The sequence below is a fragment of the Pelodiscus sinensis genome, chromosome 2, assembly GCF_052426305.1.
Source record: "Pelodiscus sinensis isolate ZL-2025 chromosome 2, ASM5242630v1, whole genome shotgun sequence".
In the NCBI taxonomy this organism is placed as follows: Eukaryota; Metazoa; Chordata; order Testudines; family Trionychidae; genus Pelodiscus; species Pelodiscus sinensis.
The window spans coordinates 62,945,358-62,971,844 of NC_143053.1; the positions used below are offsets into that span (position 1 = coordinate 62,945,358).

General features: G+C 40.0%; 1 protein-coding gene across 10 annotated transcripts in view; it reads left to right on the forward strand.

Annotated features, from left to right (window-relative positions):
- The window catches only part of ASPH (aspartate beta-hydroxylase), a 191,779-nt gene that overhangs the window by 92,009 nt on the left and 73,283 nt on the right, over window positions 1-26,487 (forward strand). For 9 of the 10 annotated variants that reach the window (XM_075920630.2, XM_075920631.2, XM_075920638.2 and 6 more), the window contains 5 exons: window positions 452-496; window positions 617-658; window positions 3,310-3,360; window positions 4,101-4,145; window positions 22,972-23,010. In XM_075920630.2, the coding sequence (XP_075776745.1) occupies window positions 452-496; window positions 617-658; window positions 3,310-3,360; window positions 4,101-4,145; window positions 22,972-23,010 (222 nt within the window). The remainder of the gene's footprint in view (window positions 1-451; window positions 497-616; window positions 659-3,309; window positions 3,361-4,100; window positions 4,146-22,971; window positions 23,011-26,487) is intronic. The other variant, XM_075920632.2, reaches the window with a different exon arrangement.

Below are 26,487 nucleotides of genomic sequence, written 5' to 3' on the forward strand. Positions count from 1 at the left end.
GTGCTTTTTGTGCAAATACTTTCACACTCCCGCTGGGGGAAAAAGCCCTCTTGTGCAAGAATACTTGCGCAAGAAGGCCAGTGTAGACTGGGAAGAAGTGTTTTGCGCAAAAAAAGCCTCGATGGCTAAAATGGCGATTGGGGCTTTCTTGCGCAAAATCGCGTCTAGACTGGCCACGGATGCTTGAACATACACTTCTCACGAAGGAGAAGGATGGTCTATTGGTTGAGGTGCTAGTTTGGGAATCAGACATAAACTTCAAAGACCTTCCTTAACTCAGTCCTGTAAGGTTTGGGAGCCTTAGACATTAGCCTTAACTTAGGGTACGTCTAGACTACATGCTGCTGTCGCCAGAGGCATGTAGTCTAGACGTACCCTTAGAAAGTTGTCGCAAGTTTCACCAGTGTAGAACTTCACATTAGGTGTTGCTACAAATATTGTGTCTTCTCAGTTGCAGGAGTTCTTCCAGAACCAGTAAATGAAGATAGAGAGCCAGGTATATATATTTTTAATAATAGTCTTGCACATATGTCGTGTTCTTTTTTGCAGTCTTTGACTCTAAAACAGCTAATAAAATTTTATTTTATTTTATTTTATTTTAAACCTTGAAATCTAGATGAAACTCCTGAGGATGTAGACATTAATAAAAAACCACCAGGTATGAATATTTGTTTTGTAAAAGTATTTATTTTCATGTTATAACTTCTATATCTGTTCACTAATGTAAAAAAGGAGGAATGTAATTAATGTTACCTGTAGTGCATTAAAAGAAATAGTTTGAACTTTTAGGTCTCCCAAAATAGTGTTAATTTTGCTCATTGATGCACAAAATGTAAATATTTTAATTACTTGCAGATATGTATTTGTGTAATTTAATAGATTGTGTGTATGGACTCTTAATTCAGAATGCAGTGTTATTGTAGTCATGTTGGTCCCAGAAAATTAGAGAGAAAAGGTGGGTTAGGTAATCTCTTAGGCTCTGTCTAGACTGTAAGCCTCTTTTGAAAAGGAGCGTCTAGACTGCAACCGGTACTTTCGAAAAAGCACAGTTTACATTACATAGCATTACCTTTTTTTGAAAGAGCACTTTTGAAAAAAGGCGTTCTTCCTTGTAAATAAAGGTTTTCAGTGGTCGAAAAAACTGCCATGTTCTTTCGATTTATTGTCTACAGAACGTGGCAGCAGTCTAGACGCCGCAGGGGAAGTTTTTTTTAAAAAGGCCACTTTTTTCTACAAACAACCCTGTAGTCTAAACAAACCCTTATTTGCCCAACTTCTGTTGATGAGTGAGAAAAACTTTAAGTGGTCCAGTAATATTACCTCATCAATCTTGCCTCTCTTAATTTTGAAGATTATTTGAAAATATACAAGTTTGAAAACCTTCATATTTGTGACTTTGTCGTTGCTAGCTATATTCTTGTTGGGCTGAACATAATACAGAGTAGTGGTCTTGGAAGGGCCACTTAATATGCCAGCTCACTACACATGGAATTTCTCATCTGGGACTCTCTGGTCTGGTGACATCCATGGTCCAGTAGGACCACGGGTATTGCTGGACCAGAGAGCCCCCAGACCAGAGGGCTAGGTGACCAAGGGGTTGGCTGTGGCAGCCTTGGGACATTAGAGCCATGGCAGCCCAAGGAGCAGAGCCACGGCAGCTCCAGAGGCTCTAGGTTAGTGAAGCTACGGAAGCACTGTCAGCCCCAAGGAATGGAGCCCTGGTAACTCTGGGGTCATCACTGCCGCAGCAGCCCTGATGCCCTGCGCCCTGGCAGCGCTGGAGCCAGAAAGCTGCGGAAGCCCCAAGATAAGGAAGTCCAGCATTCCCTGGAAGTGGAGCCCTGGTAGCTCCATACCCACTGCAGCCCCGGCACCCTGGAGCTGTGGCAGTGTTGGTGCCTGAGAGCTGTGACAGTGGAGTCCCAGCAGTCACTGGGCATTGGAGCTGTGGGTGAGCTGGGAACTAGGTCTGCTGACAGATCCTGGGAGAGCCCAGAGTCCTGTCAGCAGAGGGATGGAATTGAGCTCCCTTGGTCCAGCAAACTCCCTCATTTGAGACAAGTCAGATCCTGAAGGTGCCAGACCAGGGAGGTACAACCTGTATAAGAAAAATCTTACAAACCTTCCTCTGTCCTTGCTCAGGCAGTATTTCTAGCCAACTAACTAACTTTTTTTTTCCCCCGAGTAATGTCTATAGGATTTGACCCTGTATTAATGTACAGTAAAGTCTCGGTTATCCGATTTTCACTAATCCAACCTTCCGTTTTATCTGACGGTGCTGCCTGTCACGCGACAGTATGGGTCTCCAGGGACACTTCATACCACAATGGCACACAGCGCGGGCTCAGCAACTCTATCTCCGCACTCCACGCCTGGGCCAGCTCACGTCCATGCTGCGGACTCACCCAGGCCCAGCATACCTGAGCGCTGTGTCCCCTTTGGGGCCCAATCCTGGCCATCCTGCCGCGTTAGTGGCTCCGCTTTTAGAAGCGGGCCTGGACCCGGCCGCAGCAAGCAGGGAGTCTGGGCCGAGGCAGGAAGGGTAGGGAAGGAGGGTGTGTGGTGAAGGGAGGCAGGAGCACCGGGGCCTTGGGCTCATCCGGGAGGCCTGTGGGAGGAAGAGGAAGGGGGAGGCTGGGGGGAGAGGGGGAGGGAGAGAGTTGCCTCTGTGCGGAGCGAGCCCTGCTCCCGGCCGTAGCAAGCAGGGAGTCCGGGCCAAGGGGAGGAGGGTGTGTGGCGAGGGGAGGCAGGAGTGCCGGGGCCTTGGGCATGTCTGGGTGGCCCGGGGAAGAAGGGGGCGGGGGAAGTGGCATCCAGAATCCACCGGGGAGGGGGCAGCACACGCGCCAACTGCCCCCGAGACAAAGAGCAGAGCCTGCTTGGGAGGCTCCTCCCCCCCCCCCCCGCACCTCCCTAGCTGCCGCTGTCCCTGTTGTTCGACATTTCCGGTTATCCGACCATCCTCCGGTCCCGTTTAGGTCGGATAACCAAGACTTTACTGTAGCTTTTTTTCTACCTTATGAAAATGTTTGTTTAGTAAACTTAAAATCTTGTTCTAATATAACTAACTGAAAGTGTATATTTCAGTTGGTATTTCACATTACAATTATTTTAACTTTTTCAGTAAATTGCCATAGATTAAAAGATACTTGTTGTGAAGAGGCATTAAAACTATTGCTCATAAGAGATTTTAATAAGTAATGTCTAGTATCATACCCACTTGTCTGTTGTGTCTGCAGTTAGTGTCACATAAGTAAACTTAGGCACACAATACTAAAACTGTAACATTTTTTAATTTCTTTGCAACAGAGAAAGAAGAGCATATAGAAGATAATGTGGCAGATGAAACTCAGGAAACAGGTTTGTGTAGACACTCTTCTGCAATAAATCTCTACACTCCTAATTTTTGTATATAATATTTCTGTTGTGAAACATAAGGACTAAGACTGCTATAAAATGCAGTCCTGTTCTATAATTATAATAAGAGCTAATTTTTTTTGTCACCAGATTTGTTCTGCAAAGGTTAACAGTATTACAATGCATGCTATTTTTGAAGCTCTTAGTATTTACATTTTTGTAATAATACCTTTGCTATAATATATGTAATACCTCTTGTCACTCAGCCTCACTGTTTGATATTTTTTGGCTTTGAATACATAAGGACATAAGAATGGTCATGCTGAGTCTGGCCACTGGTTCATCTAGCTCAGTATGCTGTCTTCTGACAGAGGCCTGTGCAAGATTCTTCAGAGGGAGTGAACATTCTTTCCCTATTGTCCATTCCCAAATTCTGGTAGTACAATATATTTAATTTAAAATTGTTTTACTGTACATAAATAGGTGAAAGGTATTCATTACTGCAAAATGGATGACCAATGTACACGCACATTTTAAAATATAAACTAGGCTCAGTGTCCCCATTACAGACCCCTAGCAAAATCTTCTTTCTCCCTACAAGCCCTAAAAATAATCTGTTCAGCAGGCATTTTGAAAGAGTATCCTGTATTAATGAAATAGTTACTACTAAAAAAATACATGCAGAATTAAGAGTTTTGAAAACAGACACATTATATATAATTGCTGAAAAATTTGATTTACAGAAGTTCGTGCTGAAGCAGAGAATTACTCGAATGATGATTCAGTAGGTGAGTAATTTTTAGAGTATTCTTTTCTACTAAGCTTAAACTTTTTACAGTTGGAAAATTTAGGAAGAAATCATGCGAGAGAAAGTGAAGGTGCTCAAACATTATGACTTGAGATTGCTTTCTGTTTCTCAAGTAAGTCTTATCTTAATCTGCAAGCAGTTATCATTGAGTCAACAGCAAACAACTTCAGACAGCCCTATTCTAATGAATTTTAATTCATATTTTAAATAAGAAAAAAAGTTGCCGTAACAAAAATGGACTATCCAACTGCTAAAGAGATAAAATGTGTGTATTTGAAGAAAGCAGTGTATTTTTTAGTGTAATTTCTATATCCTTGTCTGGTGCAGAGACTTAGATGTATTGCTGAGTATTTTTGCCTTTGTCATTGGTTAACTGGGCCACTCCAGAACTTATAGTTCCTCCATTCATTATTTGAACGAACAGAGTGTTGCATAGTGTTTGTCACACCCATAAAGATGCTTCAGATCTGCAGAACTTAGACTATTTACTTTTACAAATAGGAACATCATTTGGTTTCTTCATTACTGTCCAGTAAATTGAACATTTTGCACATACTTTCTTTGAGTCCCACTTTTAGAGTTCAATATCATTACCAGTTTTTCTTTTAAAACAGGGTATACAAGTTCTAAGAGTACAGTGCAGAAGTTCACACAAAGTGATGGTTAGGCCTTGCAATTCAGAACAACAGATGTGGCCATCTGACTCTGGTTGCTCTTAGGGGAACCCTTTGTTTGAGGTAGATTCTGGAACACTCTCTGTGCTGCCCAGAATCTCTGAAGTATTTGTTTTGTGATGCCATCCCTAGCTATGTCTTGGAATACCCTTTTCACTAGAACTTGCCATGACATCCTTGACATGCAACCTTATATATATCTTCTACTGTAGCTGTGCTGTAGGAATCTGTATCTGACAGTGTTCAGTACTTCTAAGATCCATTTATGCAACTCCAGGCTTTTCACCTGGCATAAAAAGGCTGAAGTAGAGGTGACCATCAAATCTCTTATATTTGGGGGGGGGGGAGGGAACGCGCCGGGCGTCATATTTCCTGTCTCTTCTGGGTACAAGTCTGTTTCTTCGGTCTTTGGTCAATCCAGTAGAGTTTTAGACACAGGGCTAATATACTTTTTAATTTGTACCACTTAGAATTTGTCAAGTTTTTGTTTTTCAAGTACAAAATATTGTCTGGGTTTATTTTCTGGTACATGACAGAGATAGGCTCATCCTTTATTCAGTTTTCAGCAAGTTCTGTCTAGAGATTTTGGACATATATGTTAGTCAGTATTTAGTTTTATTCCCATTATTTCAGTTAATTCTTCATTTCAAACGGTTGAGCATCTTAAATTATACCTGGAGTCTTAGATATTTCATGTAAAGGCTATATTTCTGATTAAAGTTTTCATTATACTACTTTTGAATGCTCTGTTTTTAAATGCAGTCATATTCTGTTCAGTTATCATCTAGAGCAGTGTTTCCCAATTTCATTTGGCCACGGAACCCCTAGAGTTGCCTTAAAAAAAAAAAAAAAAAAAAAAAAGCCCCTTCCGTGTTTCATTGAGGGGAAAAAAAGAGGAAAAAAAAAACCCCTCGCCATGGTTCTGTCTCTTTAACAGGGGGCAGGGGAGTTCCGGCTCTTTGTGGAACCCTTGCTTTCACTTCACGGATCCCCAGGGTTCCCCGGAGTACCAATTTGGGAAACACTGATCTAGAGCATAAGTGGTTCAGTGGTTAACTTCTCGCCTGCTATTCAAGGTACCTGCATTTGGTTCACTTTTAGTCAATGCAGGAATGAAAGATCCAAGAACTCCGTGCTGTGACTTTTTAAAAATGAAATAGTTTAACCAAATGATTAGTGTGCTAAATTACATAATGAATTTTGACTGAGGGAATGTAAAATGTTTCTAATTGTACATAATCCTATATTGACTATGAAGTTTACCTAACAAAGGTATTATTAATCCTGGCATGGTACCTGCCACTGTATGACATTGGTAGTATCATTGTTGTGAGACTTATCTAAAAATGTAATTTACTTAATTGTTTAACAGTAGCTGTTTTAGAAAAGGTTTATACACTGAATAAGATGTGGCTGATGTATATCTTTGACAATAGTAAATTCAGTGAAGATAGACAGTATCTAGATTTGGTACGTTTTTGTTTTTGAGGTAGCAATCTTAGTCCAAGGAAAGTTACTTGTCAAGGCTGATGTGTTCCATGGAAATATTTCTTCTGCAGTACGAATAACAGTACTATATGGAGTACAATAATAAAGATGCTAACATTTTATGGCTCTGGTGTAATTAGTCTATAATTTTCAAAGTAGAGAATTGTCCCACTCAATATTCTGCAGCCCAGTACAAAATGTAATAAGATTACCTTGCTGCAGGATTTGCATACCATTTTGAGTCTGAATTCAAATTCCAGTCATCAACTTGAATTTTGTTGATTTTTGGTTTTGAATGATGGCATTCCTGAAATTTAGCATTATTTCTAATGTGATTTCTGCCTCAGTCACATGGTAGTAAATGTTTCCAATAGTTGCCCAAAGTTAAATGACGTATGTTAAATACTCCTATTGTTCCACATGTGTTACTATGTAAACCTGTTACTGTTAACAAAAGTGTGAATGAATAATGTGGAATAAATGTACCCTGATTGTTTACTGTGTGTGTTCCATATGTTCTGGTTTAAAGAGAGCCTTTAAAGTTGTTGCAGATTTTCATAACCCATGCTGAGACTGGCTCAGAGGTAGGCTATGACGTATTTATTTTTGCCAGCATTGTAGTGTCTAGTGAATCCATGTCTGGAGAAATTGTGTTTTGCTACCAATACAGAAAATTACAATAGCTAAAACAGTTTGATTCTGGTCTCAGCAAGTACCCCTTTTTCTAAGATAACACTTTGGCTGTGTCTACACTGCACTCCTTTTCCGGAAAAGGGATGCAGATGAGACAAGTTGGAATTGCAAATGAAGCAGGGGATTTAAATATCCCCCGCTGCATTTGCATGAACATGGCTGCCGCTTCTTTTCTGCTCGGGGCTTTGCCGGGAAAAAGCGCCAGTCTAGACTGGGATCTTTCGGAAAATAAAGCCTTTTCCGAAAAGTCCCTTATTCCTTTAGGGACCTTTCAGAAAAGGCTTTATTTTCCGAAAGATCCTCGTCTAGACTGGCGCTTTTTTCCGGCAAAGCCCCGAGTCGGAAAAAAACGGCAGCCATGTTCATGCAAATGCAGCGGGGAAAATTTAAATCCCCTCTGCATTTGCAATTCCGACTTGTCTCATCTGCATCCCTTTTTCGGAAAAGGGGTGCAGTGTAGACACTTAAGTCTGAAGATGTTACTTTCTTTTACCAGCATTAACAAATAATTTAGTTTAGCATAGCAAACATGTTCTTCAAGTGATGTCCCCATGGGCGCTCCACTGTTGGTGTTGCATCCATCCTGGTGCTGCTGCAAATCGGAGATTTTTCAGGCAGTATCTGGTCTGGCTGGGCATGCGCATTGGGGCACATGCCATTTGTACTCACAGACCATCCCCTCACAGTTCCTTCATTGGTCGCAGACAGAGCTCAACCCCTCTCCTCTACTTTTTGTTCTTGTAAAGGAGAATAGAGGTTGGCGAGTTTAGTTTAAAAATTGTTTTAGTTTCTTTGATCAGAATGTTTTAAAAAAAGAAAGACACACAGACTTTTCCTCATGTAAATAGTTTCCCCAACACCACTGCATGGCAAAACTGGGCCTAATGACGACCCTCTTGAAAAAAACAACAAAAAAAACCCCACATTCCACAAAGAGAAGAGAAGATTGCAAGAATAAACTTGGGGTCTTCTGGACTATAACACAGCAGTGAGAGACCTCAGATTGGTATGGCAACGCCGAGAAAAACTCAGCAAAAAACCCCCAACCCCCACATTTTATGGAAATAAGATACAGAAAGAAGACAGACATAAGGGGAAAAACTAATCAGGATGCCTGGTTCTCCCGGGTTTAAGAATGAGACAAGTATTGTGACCCGATGCCCACTTCAAATGGCCACAGGTCCTGTATTCGGTGCTTGGGTGAAACGCATGTTCCTCAGAAATGTGTGCACTTGCTGTAGCCACACAGCAAGGGCACAAAAGGACAGTAAGCTCAGATTAAGGATGCTCCTCTTTGATAAGGCCCTCGAGCCCCAAGCAGCCAAGGAGGGGAGACCTCCCCAGAAAACAGAAGAGATGGGCAAACTCCCCCTCATCTAAGTTAGAAGGTCTTCCCAGCCCGTTCCCTGCCTCCTAGAGTCAGCATAGGAGACAAGCTGACTTGCCCATGGTGCACATCCTCACTGACAGTGTCACCACCATGTTTTACATCATCAGATGCTCTCAGCCAACATTTTACAACAGACCATGAGTGGGAGAGCCATGCGTGCATCCTATATGCCCCATTTTCCCAGTGCGGGTTTCTGACAGTGGACCTTTTTGCAACATATCAGAATACTAATTGCCTCAGTACTGCTCCAGAACAGGAATAGGACCAGGCTCACTGGTAGGCGCTTTCTTAATCACATGGGAGGCTCCCCTCTGTTATGCATTTCCCCCAATCTCTCTCATACCGAAGGTTATCACAAAGATCCAGTCGAACGATGCCCGAGTCATCCTTATAGCCCCAGCATGGGCCAGACAGATATGATTTCCCTGTCTTTATCGAATGTCTTGTTGATCTCCTTATCCTCTTCCAGTTTATCAAGACCTCCTTTCTCAGAATGCAGGCACCCTTCTCAATCCCCAACCAGAAATGCTACACTTCAAGGCATGGTTTCTCTCTGGTTCTCGGAGGCAGAAAAGAGATGTTTACAGCAAGTGAGGGATGTCTTGCTTCATAGTGCATGACAGACTACTCTCAGTGCTTACCTGCAGAAGTGGAAACATTTTACAGCAGGGGTGAGCAATAATTTTTGAGTGGGGGGCCTACCTGGGAGGAGCAGAGCCTTGGATGCAAAGGGTGGAGCCTTTAAATAGCAGGAGTTGAAAGGGCTCGTGCCTCCCCTGCGGCTCCCAGGAATCATGTTAGCTGGCAATTAGAACTGCAAGTCCTTTCAATTCCTGCTATTTAAAGGGCTCTCCTCCTGGCCTCATTGCTAGTGTGTTGTCTGGGAGCTGGGGGCACATCAGCACTTTCAACTGCTTCTATTTAAGGGGCTCATGCCTTCCCTGGTGCTGTTGCCTGATTGCTGCAGGGAAGGCAGGAGCCCTTTAAATAGAAGGATTTGAAAGGGCCCACGGGTCCCTGGCTCCCAGGCAATGGGCTAGCGTGGGGCTGGAGGTGTGAGCCCTTTCAGTTGTTTCTATTTAAAGGGCTTGCATCTGCTGGGTGGTTGCCAGGAAACACAGCTGACCAGGAGATGAGAGCCCTTTAAATAGAAAGAGTTAAAAACGCTCGCAGCTCCAGCACCACTAGCGTGTTTCCTAGGAGCTAGAGACATACAAGCCCTTTCAACTGTTTGTTTAAAGGGCTTGCACCTACCCCATGCCTATCAGGCCACAATTGACATGCCCTCTCCACCAGCACCAATGCTGCCTCCTTTGGCACCTTGCTCGAAGGCACTGAGGGAACCTTCTGATTTTTGCCACCACTCGACACACACGCATAGCTACTATGTATCAGTGCTGGCTTCGGGACCGCGCTACCAGGTCACCACACAATGAGGTCCACAGACAATCTTCTCAGTCCCCATCACCGGTTAGGGGTTCTCACTGTTTACCGAGGTGACCAACCCACCTTGCACTACACTGGCTATGACGATGATTGCAGGAATGTGTTCTTGTCCCAACACTCCTTCTCCAACAAGACCAAGCACACCTTACGATAGACACTGACTACGATACTCCCATCATCCTCCTTGTTATTCAGACTGGTCCTACCATCCTTACCACCCATCATGGTGATCACCATGCCATCGTTGTGTTCCATTGAGGCACCATTCAACATCTCACTACAGGTCTGTGCCAGTCTCATGTCCTCATAGCTCCTCTCTTCTGACGAAGGATTTAGACACGCAAGAATGCATGCACGAAGAAACTGAGGAGAGGCAGGCTGTGCATGCGAACTCCAGGGGCATGAAGAGCATGCCCCCCCTGCGGCGCATGTGCGGCCTGACTAGACATTGCTAGAAAAATCTCCGACCTGCAGTGTCGGGACAGACCCAACACCAACAATGGAGCAAAGGGGGACACATCTTGAATAACTGTTGTTACTGCCCAAGGTTAGTAAAACTTCCCTTTTTAGAACCTAAGGAAAGCAGGATTTCATTTCTATATTAGCCTCCATATTTTTATTCATTGAAGTAACTGTTCTATGAAGGGTAGTTTAGCTGAGCTTGAAAGGCATTTACTTTCTCTTAAGTGAGCCTACATTGGTTTGTGTACAGAGTTTTAGAAATCTTATATGGTACAAGTTAAAAGGTCCAAATGTTTAATTACTGTAGATTTGTCATGGTTTCTTTGCTGGTTAGGGTTATCCTTCCGTTGTATTGTTTTATCTTTAATGCAGCCCTTCTCAAACGCTGAGATTGGACTTCTTGTACATGTTATTTCTCTTCTGGGAAAAGCTGGGAAACGGAGAGGCGAAGAGAATGTTTTTCTCTTTCTTCTTGGGACTTGGAATAAACTACATTTTTTTTAATTAGAAAATTCAGTGCTGATTACTAAATATAGTATAAAAATAAACTATTCAAAATGAAATGTCCCACCCAATAAAACGAAACAGGCTACCTTGTCTATACATACAGTACATAAGCAAAGGATTAAGTATTTTTCCTCACTCAGATGAGAAACTTTGGCAAAGTGTGGAAAATAATACTCATTTAAGAAAATACATATTGTAAGTAAAACTTAGTTTTATGTCAGTATGCAGGTTACAAATCTACAATTAATTAATTAGTAAAAGTGAATGTATAAAGGAAGTAAGTGTAAAATGTATGTCTTGCCTAAATGTCTGCATACATGAGAAGTGGATTTTGCTGTTACTGTATGGCATGTACATATGGCAGGTGAATGAAAAATATTCAGCACTCGTGTCATTTCAGATTTGACCAAGTAGAACTGTTAAATGGAAACACACATGTTACAGTCAGTACTTGGTAGTGTAACTTGTTCATGATGGGGAAGGAGGAAAAACTTCCTCCCAAATGCTGACATGAGTTAATTCTCTTTCAACCCCCGTCTTACTACAGCTGGCGAATTTCCCCAGCTCTTGTATGCCTCTCATGGCTGGTGTGCATCAGCTGCCATCTAGTCCTTTCACTAATTGATGGCTTTTCTCTTGTGTTTTAAGCACCCTAGCTTTCCATTTCCCCAACCCTAGTTTTTTATGGCATTCTGTGAGCATTTTCTGTACTCATTTGTCATTTTGGGGAGGGGAGGATAATTTTTATACATTTCTAACTGGATATGTAACTTTTGTTCAAATATAAATGCTACTTTCAAGGCATCAGACTTTCCTGGCTCCTCTCTTGTGTGAAAGCTTCTTTTCATATTTCTCTCTTCTCTTTTCTACTTCCTCCACTTATAAACAATTTTAACAAACATTTTAGAATGATTGAGTGTTCTGTCTTTTTTCAGATGGATACAAACCATTTTTAAATGATGAATTTAAAGTTTATAAATAAATACATACATACATAAATAAGGCCTTAATACTGGATGTCATCATTTTAAAATAATCTGTTAAAATCACTTAAATATTTATCAGAATAATAAAGCAGTCGTAGCATTTAAAAGACTAACAAAATAGTTTATTAGGTGATGAGTTTTTGTGGGGCAGACTCGCCTCTTCAGTTCATATTCTGAAAGTGAATAGGCCATGACCATTTTATAACAGAGGGAGGGGTACAATGAAAGAAAGTGGTAAAATTACAAACTGACAAATCAGCTCCATAGAACAGAAGGTGGAGTGGAGGGGGGAAATGATAAGGAAGGAGGAAATTGCTTATTGTCAGAGTCAGTTAAGTGGCTAATCTGGGGTCACTACGAATATCAAAAGGTAGGGAATTAACTCACAAACATCCCACTCTCCCCACCTCTAATATCATCAATTCAGACACTTACCTTCCTTCCTTCCCTCCCTCCCCCCTCCCCCCCCGCATTCCCCTCCTGTTCTGCAGTGTGATTTGTCCTTTTCATGTGTTCATTTTTTTAATTGTATCCTTTGGTATATATGGTTGTGACTATTTTCTTCCACTATTTGATCTGAGGAAGTGGGTCTGGCCCACGAAAGCTCATCATCTAATAAACCATCTTGTTAGTCTTTAAAGTGCTACATTGTCCTGCATTTTGCTTCAAAAGGTAGGGAGGCTGTCTTTGTAATGCGTAAGATAATTATCATCTTGATTAAGGCCCATTCACAAAGTGTCGAATTTTAGGATAAATAAAAGTTAAATATTTACCAGTGCATGTTTGCTGCTGAAGTCTTAAAGTCAGACCTCTGAATTGGTGGAAGTCACTGGTCACATACTTGGAACCAGAGTTTGTTGAAGTGCCAAACTATCTTTGACAGCAGTAGCCTCTTCTGCAGATACACAGGGAATATTTCTTTCATTTCATTTTATTCAACTGTTTAGCACAGTTCTGTGCCTAATTGATTGAAAGTTAAGAAACTATTTGGGTGTTAAAAAAACAGGAAAGCATGTTTTTCCTCTTGGTGAATACAATTTAGATATAAGAGGATAAAATCTCTTAGTTCTAAAATTGTGAAGGACCTAGTGACCAGAAATGACCAGTTCATTTCACCGAATATAGATACTTTCTTTGTTTAATCCAACAGGTAATTCTGAAGTCAAAATATGCTTTGACAAAAGCTTTTACTTTTGTATTCAGCGTGTTTAAGGTAGTTTTATTTAACTACAGATTGAACCTTTCTAGTCTGGCACTGTCGGGCCCTGACAAGTGCCGAACCAAAGAATTTGCCAAACTATGGGAGGTCACTATTGTCTCGGAAAATTACCAGCCCTTCCACTGTTTACTGGGCTCTTACAAGACTTGTAGGGTGTATATTAGAGCTAAATAACAGCACAGGACACTGAGAGCCAGAACTGGTGGCTGTAAATAAACTTTATGGGACCAAGGCACACTTGGCCACGTAAGTGCGCATCTGTCTAACTAAAATCATGTTGGACCGGAGAGTTGCCGGGTCACAGAGTTCTGGACTAAGGAGGTTCAACCTGAAGTAAAAAAAAGTTTTAAATTCCAATTTTCATTCAAATAGACTTTGATACAAATCATGAGTAAACAATTATTAACAAAGTAAAAAATCACCATTTCTAACATCACAAATGTAAAAATTAAGAACGTGAATAGATGTAGCTTAAGCTGTTTAATAACTTATATCTACACATTTATGTAATCTTCTAAATGTAGTGCAAAGGCTGTCTTTAGTTGTGACTCAGCATATTTAGAAAACAGCCAGTGAGATTAAACCTTTAAGAAAACAGAAAGCACAAATGCAAAACAAAATTAGAATCTGTGAAAAGCATTTACAATAAAACTCCAATTGTCTGGCATCCAGTGGTCTGGCACTCCCAGTAGTCCGACACCAACTGGAACCCGGAAGTGCTCTGGCCAGCCGGACAATTGGAGCTGCTCCATGCCGCTTCCTCAAGTCCGCTGCTGCCGCTGCTGAAACTGACCAGCTGCGGACTTAGGGAAGAGGTGCAGAGTAGTGCAGCTGGGGTAGTGCCGGGTTCGTCCTGCAGCGCCGTCCCTCACCCTCCTGCTCGTTGCTCGGCAGCATCCCATCTGCTCTGCCCCATGGTTTCCCGAAGACCGCCGCTGCTGAAACTGACCAGCGGCGGATTTGGGGAAGGGCGGGCAGAACAGCGGGGGTGCTGCCGGGTTGGTCCTGCAGAACTGCCCCTCACTTGAGCGGCGCTGCAGGACCAACCCGGCAAGTGAGGGGCGGTTCTGTGGGACCAACCCGGCAGCATCCCAGCTGTTCTGCCCCACGGTTTCCCCAAGTCTACCGCTGCTGAAACTGACCAGCAGCGGACTTGGGGAAGCCGTGGGGCAGAGCAGCAAGGGTGCTGGTGGGTTGGTCCCGCATCGCTGCCCCTCACCAGCACCTGGTTCGCCTCATGGCGTGCATTCTCTGCCCAGACCCTTCCCCTCCCCCCCCCCAGGACCCATCACAGCCCCCCTGCTGGAGTACCTCCTGATACTCCGGCATATCTGATAATTCGGCACCCCCTGGATCCCAAAGGTGCTGGATTATCGGAAGTCTGCTGTATTTTAAGGATGGAAGGGTACAGTGATGCTCAAATGTTTCTTCCTGTAAGGGAATATGCCTGTCCCCCATCCCACCTCCCTTTCCCCTTTGGTGCTGAGGGTATGGTGGTATATCCTCTCTGCCCCCTATGGAGGTTGGCCCAGGTTTCACTGTACCCTCCTAGCCAGTTGCCCCACAGCTTGGGAGCCACTGAACTAGTCTGATCTCCTGTAAAACAGGGGTCATAGAATTTTCCAAAATAGTTTAAATCAATTTCATGTTTTCTGATTTTAAATCAATTCATCATATCCTTTTATGTTACTGTGTCACTGGAGTAGGGTTGTTCAGTATGAATTTCCTGTTGGTTTAAAATGCAACAGAAGCATTTTTTCAATTCAGTGTGCTTTATTTGTGCATGTAAGTGTCTTTGGAAAGGTTAGTTACTTAATATTAAATATATTTGATCTGCTTTGGTGTAAACTGAGAGATCCAGTAAGTTTCACAGGCATATAATAATGTCAGCAGGGTTGGCTTGTGGATATAGGGCCTGATTCTTCCCTCATGTAAAACTGTCAAGCTTCAAATAAGTTAACTTGAGAGACTTACACCAGCTAAAGATCAGGCCCATAATGTGGGAATCTTTCAACAGAGGGGTTTGTGTTTGTATAGGAGAAGGGGGTTTAGATAGGACTTGAGTATATTGAAGTTCTGAAACAGGATTCTTAAGGATTTTTGGAAAATGGAACCTCATTGGAAATCCTGCAAGCACTACAGCACAATAATACTTCTCAGAGATAGACTTGAATACATTGTGACATTCAAAGTTATATAGTATAATTGCTAAATATATTTTTTAAAAGCATGGAACTTCAAGCCCCCAGTATTGATAACTGTAGGGTAGATCATAAACACATTTCATTTAGTTACAGGGAATAAAATTAATGATGTTTGGTTTAAAAAGAGTTTCAAAACCATAGGAATTGTGAGGTAAGGAAATGTAAACAACCCACAGTGTTGTCCTTGTAATTCGGGATGGGTAATAATTTTTGAAGGGGAGGGGAGCTACTTCACAGATTTCTAAAGAGGCACTGGGCCACCCTGGAAGGGGTGGGGCCAGGAGACTTCCTGTGCTCCCCAGCCCACAGACCCTGATTGGCCTGGGGGTGGAAGAGTGCATGAAGCTTTTACCCCCTGCTCCCATCCAAAGGGTGCACAGCAACTAGAGTGAACCACTGATGTCTAGGTGCTGTGCACTCCTGGCAGCGGGAGGAGTTTTCACGTTTAAAAGCATGTAAAGTCTCCCATTCCTTGACCCCACCCTGCCAGGCATGCATGGTGCCTAGAGGGAACCAATACCTGTTTTGAACAGCTGACAGTTTGTCTTGCCCCCCCCAATGTTACATGCCCCTGGTGGGAGGAGGACACTTCATGCACTCCCCTGCCCCAGATCTTGATTGGCCTGGGGTCGGGGGAGCAGCAGGGTGGCTGCAGGCGGGATCCGGCTTGCGAAGGCTGTCTTGCACACCCCTGCTATAATTCCATGTACCCTCCCCACTCATTCAGAATCTACACAAACTCTGTTTTTAATATTGATAATAAAATAGATACCTGTATTAGACTGCGTCAAACATTATAATCTGATGTAAGTAATATTCACCAAAGATATGTCTGATCTATGTTAAAGATTGTCCATTAAAAAATCCTCCATTATCAAGAATGTAAGACCAAATGCCTGTCAATTTCACCTTCCCCAAAATAACTGAAAAAGTGCAGTTTTTGGAATTTTTATAAATTGTTTTAAAACCACTGTGGTCAGCCTTTGCAAGGATGGGACTCTTACACTTTTGTTGTTCAGATTCTCAAATTCATGTGGATAAACTGTACCTATACAATCACCAGTATAATTGAGCCCACACTGGGGAATTATATCACTTGAACTGTATCTGTTCCTAGACCAATATTATTACAACAGCTCAAGCCATTTCTCAGGGTCTCCGAACAACCATTAGTAACCATAGCATGTTATTTACTAGAGACATAACACATCTTATATGAAGGGATCAGTGTGGCAAGGATAGAGGGAAGGTTCAGTATGACAAAGTTAAGATTATTCTGTATTTACAGGCTAGTCAAAACTTTCCCCAGCTTTCTGATTTTTTTTAAAAAACTTCAGATTATCTTGATTTTTCCTTTTATTATGTTGTCCTGTGTTGACATCTTTAAGTTTAGCTTAACATTTGTGTTAAAATCCCTTTCTCCCCTGTCACAGGTTCTTCCCTTCCACCTGTCATTGACTTTTAAATGTATAACATTTTTGTTTGAATATGGCCCTAATTTCCTTTGAAAGTTAAAATAAGCACAGCATATTCAAAGATCTATTCTTCAGATCAGTATTTAAAATTTGGGAGTCCCCATCTTCGATAGCAACTTTGTGATTATTCTTTAAGTAGTATAGCTGCTGGAAATGATAGCTTTCTCTAAATTAACTACATTGCTACAAAGTTGCATTTTTTTTTTTAGCATGTAGAGTTGATTTTTTTTAATTGTGTTTTGGTTGGTCCTTTAATTTAGATTTTTCCCCTTATTTTTTCAGATACTTAAAGCTTCAAAAAGACTGTTCCTACAGCAGGAGGACCAGCCCTAACCATACGCTACACAAGGGGAGCAGATGGTTGTGATAGATCTCATGGTGTAATTACTGAGCAGTTCAGGATCTTGGGAAATGAACACTAAAATATTATAAGTGGGTTGTAGCCAACTGTCATTTTATTACTTTTTTTTAAACATTTAGATGTTTAAATTTACATTCCTGTCTAACTTTGTCAGGTTTAGTACATTCGTTTATTTTATTTCTCTTTCTTCCCTCTTTGTGACAGCTGTGTGTTTGACATTAATTTTAGATGTGCTATTGAAGCAATTTAATATTCTATTTATGACAAAGCATCAATTGATTTTTTCGAATATTAATATTTATGTGTTTGTTGTGGGTACGTACAGTAAAAATTGGGAACTGATTGGGCAACCAATGTAAAAATGTGATCATGACTTAAAAAACTTGTTAATACTAATGTAACATGAGCTAACTGCATTTTTATTGGAAACACTAGTGAGACCTTGAACTGTGAAGTTTTGATTTGTATCTGTCTGCACTGATATCATGTCAACAATTACACTACATGAGCTTCAAATCATTTAAAATTCCACAGTCTAATTCAAAACATACACTTCTAATTCAAAACAATATATAGACAGATTATTACATGGCATTTTCCATAATCCTTTATATCAAATTTCAAATAGCTTATTTTATTCTCATTTGATTTTAAAACTTAAGGAACTTGAAGACTTCAATTCAGTCTAGCAGGAAGGCAGGGTGGGTGTATATTGGCGCATATGTAGGTAATTGGGATCAGTTTGGACTTAGTAAGACATTTTTATTATCCAGAGCACTGACTAATATCATAGTTGGAATTTATGTTGTGTGATACTCAATTAACTATTTGGAAAAGGAAAAACAAAATAGATTTGCATAAATACCCAGCTATTAAATTTAAAAGCTGACTCAGTCAGATATTATTTACCTAAAAATAAGATTTTAAAATTTAAGAATATTGTAAATATAAAAAACAGTTTTAATGACTCAATTCTATTTAATTTAGGTTTTGAATGAATGAAACTTTTAATAAAGCTGAAATATTGTCTACCTATTGCATGCTGCTGTTCTACAACTGTAAAGACATCTTTTCATTCTTGGGCCTTTTCTGTGTTCCTTTTTGGCTCAGGAATAGTTGCTGTGATTATAATATTGTGAAGTCTGACATGGGAACTAGAGAAAATAAAGTACACTATTTTAATATAGGGTATCAGTAAAATAACAGAGATTTTGTTTTAGTTGGCAGGGAGATTTTTTTTTTTAATATTGTTCTGAGATTGTTTCTACATTTACACCCATAGGAAAGGACGTATATGCTTATTTGTGTGGGACTCCTATCACTTTGAGTTCCATGAGAAGAACTAGTATAAAATATGCCCCAAAAGATTTCTTTTACACTTATCAGGTTAGCAATAATCTTCTTAAACTGTGATGTGGGTTGAAGCAGAGTATGGTATTATTTTTGGTGTAAAAGTCTCAGTGATTGTTAATTGCAAAAGCAATACATTTTACAAAGCCATATTTTGTAGGGAGTTTGGGAGTAAAATTTAAGACTTGTAAAGAACAGAAACGTTACTGAATTTTTGTGTAATATAACATTCTGTAGAATTTATGGGACTATGAGGATGTGTTGTGATCAAATTTTGAACACTTGGTAATTAGGTATGTGATTTTTATGAGCTTCTTGTTTACAAAAGTGTGCCAAGCTGGGAACGGTCAAGGGGATCTTAAAAAAATGATTTCTTCTGTTTTAATGTTATCTGCAATAAAAGACAGAAGATTCTCTTTGCTTTGTGGTCTCTTTATTTTGTATTAAATACAGAAATCTGGTGTCTATTGAAGATATTTCAGTGCCTACTTATCTACGAATTAATATCACCATCTGTGTAAACATTTAATATACAGGAAGGATAAAACTCTAGCAAAATATAATATTTATTTTGGTTCTGGGGAGGGAAAATAAAGGGAGGGCAATCTGTTGACATTGTCAACTAGAATGTTGTTGCGTGTTTGCTATGCTTTTGAATCATGTCTGTCCAGTTTTAGAGACAATTGGTTGGCCAAAATTTGGTCTGGGATGTATATATTTTTTTCTTAGAAGGGATGACATTTTATTCACTGAAATATATCAGTCCTTGGTAAAAAGGTCACACGTTCAGTGTAAAATTTCTGGAGGATAGTTGTGCCAGATTTTGAGTTAGAAGTGTAAAATGAATTCTGTGTCTCTACCATTTTGAATGAAGCATATATAAACAAACAGGTCTGGTACGCTCCCCTGATTTGTGGATACTCCTGTGTGCTAATTCAGACTGGACCATATCTCGGTAAAGGATTCTAAGCAAGGTACATCCCTATCCTTCCCTGCACTTTTCCATGCCTGCCCTGTTGTGCCCTCAAAGACCATGGATTCTTGGATTTGGCTGTCTTTTCAGTAGTGTAAACCTGTAATTAAAATGTGATAGTAAGGTTGAAAATATATTATCACTTAAATTTCCTCTGCACACTGGGGAAGTACAACTTATATCAAGCTAGTATGAGATGGGTATATAATTGGTTGGAAAACTGTTCCCAAAGAGCAAGTACTTAGCAATGGTTCACAGTCAAACTGAAAGAGCATATCAGATGGGAGCCTGTAGTGATCAGCTGGTTCTGTTCAACATCTTTATCAGTGATTTAGATAATGACATAGAGAATACCTCTTAAAGTGTTTAAAAGTTCTATGGAGAATAGGATTAAAATTCAAAATGATCTGGATAAACTGGAGAAATGGTCTGAAGTATATACCTCTTACTGAGTTTCATCCTATTTTAGTTGCGCAGTAGAATAAACTTCCTGTCAGGATTGTTAACCACTGGAATAAATTGCCTCGGGATGTTGTGGAACCTCCATCACTGGAGATTTTTAAGAGCAGTTTGGACATTATCCACTGTCAGGGATAGTGTACCTAATACTCAATCCTGTCATGATTGCAGGGGACTGGACTAGAAGACCACAAAGTCTGTTCCAGTCCTGTGATTCTTTGATTCCCACTAATTGGAGATGAGCTAGTGATTATGATGTAACTCTTGAAAATAGGAAATTCTGGAATATACTGTAGGCATAATTCATATATTTGCATCAACATATATTTTGTCACATTTGATATAAAACTGTAATAAAAGTATTTGTAAATATTGTAATATAATTATTAAAAGTAACGACAGACTAATAGCTTGTATATTACAGGTTATATGTTTATAGGTATAGTTCATGTTAATTATATATATGGTTGTGTATTTAATATATATCTGCAAGATAGTGCATGTATTTGAATCATGAAAAGGGACATTTTTTCTAATGTGTAAAATATATTCAATTTTAGAAATACTGTTTTTGATGCTACATGAAAAGTAATTAGGTAAATGTTGTGGCAACATCTTTGTCTTCATGGGGGAGGACATTACATTTGCACAACCACTTGCTGACTGCTGAGAGCTGCTCTAGTTGGTACAATCAGTTTAAAGCAAGTTTACCCAAGTGTCTGTGTTAGAATCAGGACACTGGAGTTTTTTTTTCAATAACTGCACCATGCTATTGCTCCAGAAATGTTCACTTTTGCACATTGGTCAAAATCAATGATGGCATTTAAGTGTTATAAGCCAGGGTGACAGGGAAATGGAGGTGCTTTGTATGAGAAACAGGGAAAGGGGTTGATGGGTGTGAAAGAATAAGTTGCTGGCAGGACACTTGCAAGGAGATGTCCAATCCTACATCAGATCTGGAGGAGGACAGTTGTTTGCAGTGTTGTAGATGTTTTCAATCCCGGATGTGAAAGACAAGAGGGGTGAGAATATATTTTGTGTAAGATAATATATTTTAAGTCTTCACCATGAAGAATGTATTTAAAACCGTGTGTACACATAAGATCACCTAGACATAAGTAGCATGGGAATGCAGAGGGGAACACTCAAGTATGCAGAAAACAAGGTAAGATGGAGAGCCAAAGGACAAATTAAAGGAAGGTACAATTGATGTCAGAAGTGAGCAAAAGATCAAGGAGAACGAGGATGGAAGAGAGACCTTAAGAATTGCCCAAGAAAAGGTAATTAGTGTTTGAGAGCAAAAGCAGCAGAGAGGACAGAGATCAGATTGGAGAGAATTTAGGATGTAGAGGAGGAACTTGAGGCAGTAGTTCTAGATGGCACATTGAGTGAACTTAGAGATAAAGTGGCGAGGGAAAATAAGATGAGAATATACCTTTTTACTGAGAGAGGAAAAAAACCCTGTAGAAGTAAGCCATGAATGGTAAGGGAAGACAGGTGAGGGGAGGAGATTATTGTACTGGATAGAGGGTGTTGTAGAAGAATAAAGCGTGAGAAAGGAATTAGATGAGTGGGAAGTTAAATTATTCATTATTCATGATTGCATCATTTACTATCCAGTCTTGCCTAATGATTTGTGGGTGGAGTTGAGGTGACAGAGAATTCCACATTATTAAGTTCTATGATTCTATAATAGTCAGATGCATCATTTTGTCAGTTGGAGACTAGGTTGTAAGTCTCTATCAAATACTTTATCAAATACTTTTTCATGGAGACACTGAAGCAGGGACGTAGAAAAATATTTTGTTAAAATGATGCATGCAAATAAGGCAAATGTTTTGTGCAAACAGGTTACTACTACATCTATGAGGGTATTATCAAAAAATGTATTCCCTATCCAAGTGGACTTGTAGAGTTTGAATATTTGGACTTGTGAATCTTTCCCCTTTTCTAATTACTATGGTAATTTGTAGTTTGAAGATTTTTATAATTTTACAGAGGCAAATAATTCTTGCACTCTGATGTTTACTTAATTTACTACTTAGTTAATAACTAAGTACTCTGACGTTTACTTAATTTACTACTTAGTTAATAATTTGACTTGTGCTCTGTAATATAAGGAAAATCCAGAGAATTGAGCGATTTGGACATATTGAAGTAACAGTAACCACTCCATAATTAACGATAGAGAGATCTTCAAATACTAAGCCAGCATTTGGCATATGCACAGGTCTAGTTTTCCTCATAATTTGTGTGTGTGTGAGATTTTGTGCTGCAGATCATTCCAGGATAAAATTTCTAGGAAGTTTAGTAAAAATGAGAAAAAGTTCTAAAGATGTAGTATGTTGAAAATGTAGATATACCTTACTTATTTGTTTCCTTTTCATCAGGTCTCTTGGCCTAGAAATTTCTAATTGGTTTTGGGGGTTTTTTTGTAGTCCTTGCCCAGGAGAATTGTCTTGTAGTATTTTGGAAAGAATTAGGGTGTATGTTACTAAGAGAAATTCTATGAAAACTAGAAATCATAGATCTTGGGCAGACTGCATTGGTGCATTCTTTCAGGCAGAGTTGTATTCTTGATTTTTTCAGTATAAAGCTGACCGAAGTACTAAGTAGGAAAATCAATATATATCACAGATAAAATGTTCATAAACATCTAAATGACTCAAGCCTAAGTTCCATTTTTCAAAACTGACTTTGCACCAAGGATCCAAACTGAGTGGAAGTTAATGAGACATAAACACATTTAAAATTTTTACTCCTATTTACAAGTGGAAGTGAATAGTTAAAATTAAGACCAGTTAATAGAAGCTATAGTACAAATGTAATCAAACATACGGTGGCTGATGAGCCTAGAAGAATTGTATAGAATGTCTGTGTGTGTGAAACTTTTATTTTGAAAAGATTAGAATAATGTTACTAGTTAGCAACCGTCTCTTAGATAAGCTATAAAATACCCAAGTATTTTTGATCAAAATTATTTAAGTGAAAATATGCTGCCATCCAATGGATTATTTGTAATTTAACTGTATCCTTTCCACAGGTTTTGATTTTCCCATAGCATGTTTATACTATTCTTCGCTAAAATGCTTATGGTATTTTTATTTTTAACCTTCCAGGAAAAAATAAAGAAACTGAAAAGGAACAAAAAGAAAAAGGTATTTTTTTTCCTCTTAAGAACTAATATAGTTATTTGACATTGAAGAACAAAGTTATACCTTCTAGGAAATGTGATTTTTTTCAATAAATATATAATTTCAAGTTAGACATGCATAACGTTTGTTTGCTTTTGCAAGTACATTTAATCTTAAAGGAGTTGAGAGTTGTGTTCTCTCAGGAAGTCTCACTAAGGGCTCGTCCAGACTACATCCTTCTGTTGAAAGAGGGATGTAAATAAGCCTGATCAAAAGTACAAATGAAGCATGGATTTAAATATCCTGTGCTTCATTTGCATATTTGCGTCCAATCGCTGTTTCGAAAAAGGGTATTTCAAAAGTGAAACCACAGTCTAGACGCAGTTCTTTCGGGGGGGGGACCCCGCTTTGTTTCTCCTTTGATCGGGCTCATTTACATCCCTCTTTTGACAGAGGGGTGTAGTCTAGTCATAGCCTAATTGTTCTCATACACGTGATGCAAAAGATGGGAATAGCTAATCACAAATAGTCCCACTTGACAAAGATTGAAGCACATTAGCAGAATAGCATGGTGGGAGTTTTTACTATTTCATCCCATGCTGTTCTGTAGATAAGCAAACTATCAGGCACAATTAAAATTGCTGTGTTCTTATAACACAGTCCCTTTGTTCCTCCTGGGAGTACACAGGTATTCTGTATGACAACGTATTTTCCAGAAGAAGTATTTTGAAGGGTTTTCAAAACTCGCTGAAACAAGGATTGGGGCAGGAACAGTGTTTGTTCTGTGTTCGTAGATAGTCTAGCACAACAGGGTCTTGGTCCATAATTGTGGTTCCTGGGGGCTACTATTACATGTATAATTTATTGTTACTAGTACAGACTTTGGAGGGAAAAATTACAAAGCAAATGTTTTCCTATGGAAATGCTACTTAGATATGGAGCTAAAAGCAAATTCTTTGTCCAAAGAAAATCAAGGAGTTTTCCCTTTCTTTTTCCAAACTCCCATTTCTATCTCTTAAAGGTCAGGATACTGTCCCTTAATTTTGTATCTGGTCTGGGATTCAATATATTTCATCCTCAGAGTCCGACACGTGAACCTGTGGGGAGCGAAAGTTCCACATTTAAGATGTAAAGAAGGAAATGTTTGGGTGATAGATTATTTTAAAGTTATTTGAAGTTACTTATGAATTTAGAATATTAGAACTTGTCTGAAGGAGATGAATCACTAGTCATAGTGGAAGTGAGGCTGGCAAATTATATATATATATATATATATATATATATGCTAAAGATAAAAGCTTTTATTATATGGCTGGCTCATATGTGTCATAACCACACATACAGTATACCTGTCAATGAATTTAAAATCCTCGTACAGGAACTTTAGATATTTGTGCAGCAATATAGACTATGCTTAAAGCATGGCTGCATTAGTTAGTACAGTATAAATCTAGTATGAACTAAATCATATGCTAGGTTCAGAAATTCATACTTAACATCATATGCTTGCATTCAGTCTGGAAAAGGGGAGTATATCGTTTAGAGAAAATGGTTTGTGCATTAAATGGACACCAGATGGCAGTAAAAACATCTCTCATTCTACTTTGCTTACAACAGTGCATGAGTCACATTATAATAAGGCATCTCTACTTTACCACCAGGGTTCCTCCATATGTGACTGAATCCCCTGTGGTCAGGCAATGCACATTGAGGCCATGTTTATACTAGTGGATAAGTTTGAATTAAGATAGCTGGAGTTCTGTATGTTACGTGCGTAACTAGAATCAATGTACCTAGATTTAAACTTTGGCGATGTCTCCACAGTGGGAGGTTGATGAGAGAAACCCTCCCATTGATCTCCCTTACTCCTTGCGATGAGTAGGAGTACCAGGACCGAAAGGGAAGCCCTCAGTATTTGATTTAGTGGGTCCTTACTAGACCGCTAAACCAAACATCAGGTAGACCTCTGGATTGTTGAGCTGCCGGTACGTATGTGGCCCAAGTAGTATTGACTCCTTCACTAAGAGGCATCTATTTCTGCATATAGGAAATGGGGCTACAGGGCTTCCCCCTCCCCTTTCCCTTCTTCCCTTGCGGAAGCATAATTTGTATGTTTCCTGGCTCCTGAGTGCTTAGCCATGCATGTTTTCTTTCAGCATAGTGGATTTTTTGATGAAATTTCCATCAAGATTTTCCCCTCTTAAACTAAGCCTCTCTAGATTGTCGGAGTGTGAGACTGTCTATTTCAGGTGATGTTTCACCCTTTCACCCTCTATTCTTGGGGATGGGGAAACGCTTGACGTATCCTCCCACCCTGCAAGCAGCACGTGGCGCTTCAGAGCGTTGCATGCTACTCACAAGGTGGGAGCAAGCTTCACACACTCCCCTGCCCCGAGACCCTAATTGGCCTGGAGGCAGGAGAGAGGCAGGACCTCCACGTGCTGAATCCACCTGCTTGGCGGGACAAATCCGGCCCGCAGGGGCCCTTTTGCCCACCCCTGGTTAAGATGCTTAAAGGATTCTGGGGAATCTGTGGTGTCACGGATTGGGCTCCTGTTTGATCAGATCCTCCTGCTGAGGTGTCCAAAAGCACTGTCAGTTCTGTTGATGGCAAAGAATCTTAAGATTAAACTCTTGGTTTCAGATGTGTTGGTTCAGAAATAGGGTGGTAGGAGAGAAAATGGCCACTAACCTGTATTTAAATATTTAAAAAATAATTTTTTTAGATCATGGACAGAAGCCCTTTTGTCAACAACTGATAGATTGTTACCTTAGACAAGTGGTTCCTAGAAATAATAAAGGGCAATGCACTGCAGTTTGAAAAAATACCCTGTTCCAATTCCCCCATACTTCCCTTTTCAGGGCATGTTCTCATGAGGTTTTTTTTCTGTCAGAAATTCTTCTGATGGATAGGGAGAAGGAGGTACTCAGACATCTGTGGGATTATGGATTTTATTCAGGATACTTCCTGTTGCAGAGAGAAGATTGGTATTAATCTAGTTTAGATTTACAGAAATGGATCAAATTCCTTGGGATGTTTCTCTTTCAGATGCTTACCCTGGTCTCCATTAGAAACCATTAGGAAAGGAATACATAAAATATTATAGAAAATACCACAAGGTCACTTATAATTAGTGACCACACATCCTGTTTTTAAAGGGACAGTCCCATATTTACATCCTCCTGCAAGTGTCCTGAGTCTTTCTTAAAAGCAGACAAATTGTTCTGAATTTTCTGTGTCTCCACATTAGTACTAGCAGGTTCTGCTGCTGCTGGTCAGATCCCTGCTTGACCAATTATGGTGATGGGTATGTAAAACTGGTGGCGGGGCAAAACTGACCACCGCTCCCCCTGCTGGTGCATCAGCACATGGTCTGCTGTATGCCAGCTCTGGGCCAGTAGAGCCCCATCCTCCATCCAGTTTCCAAGCAGCATTGACTGCGCACTGAGCAGCGGTGGCTGGTGACTGAACAGGGACCAGATGGCAACCAGTTACTTGTT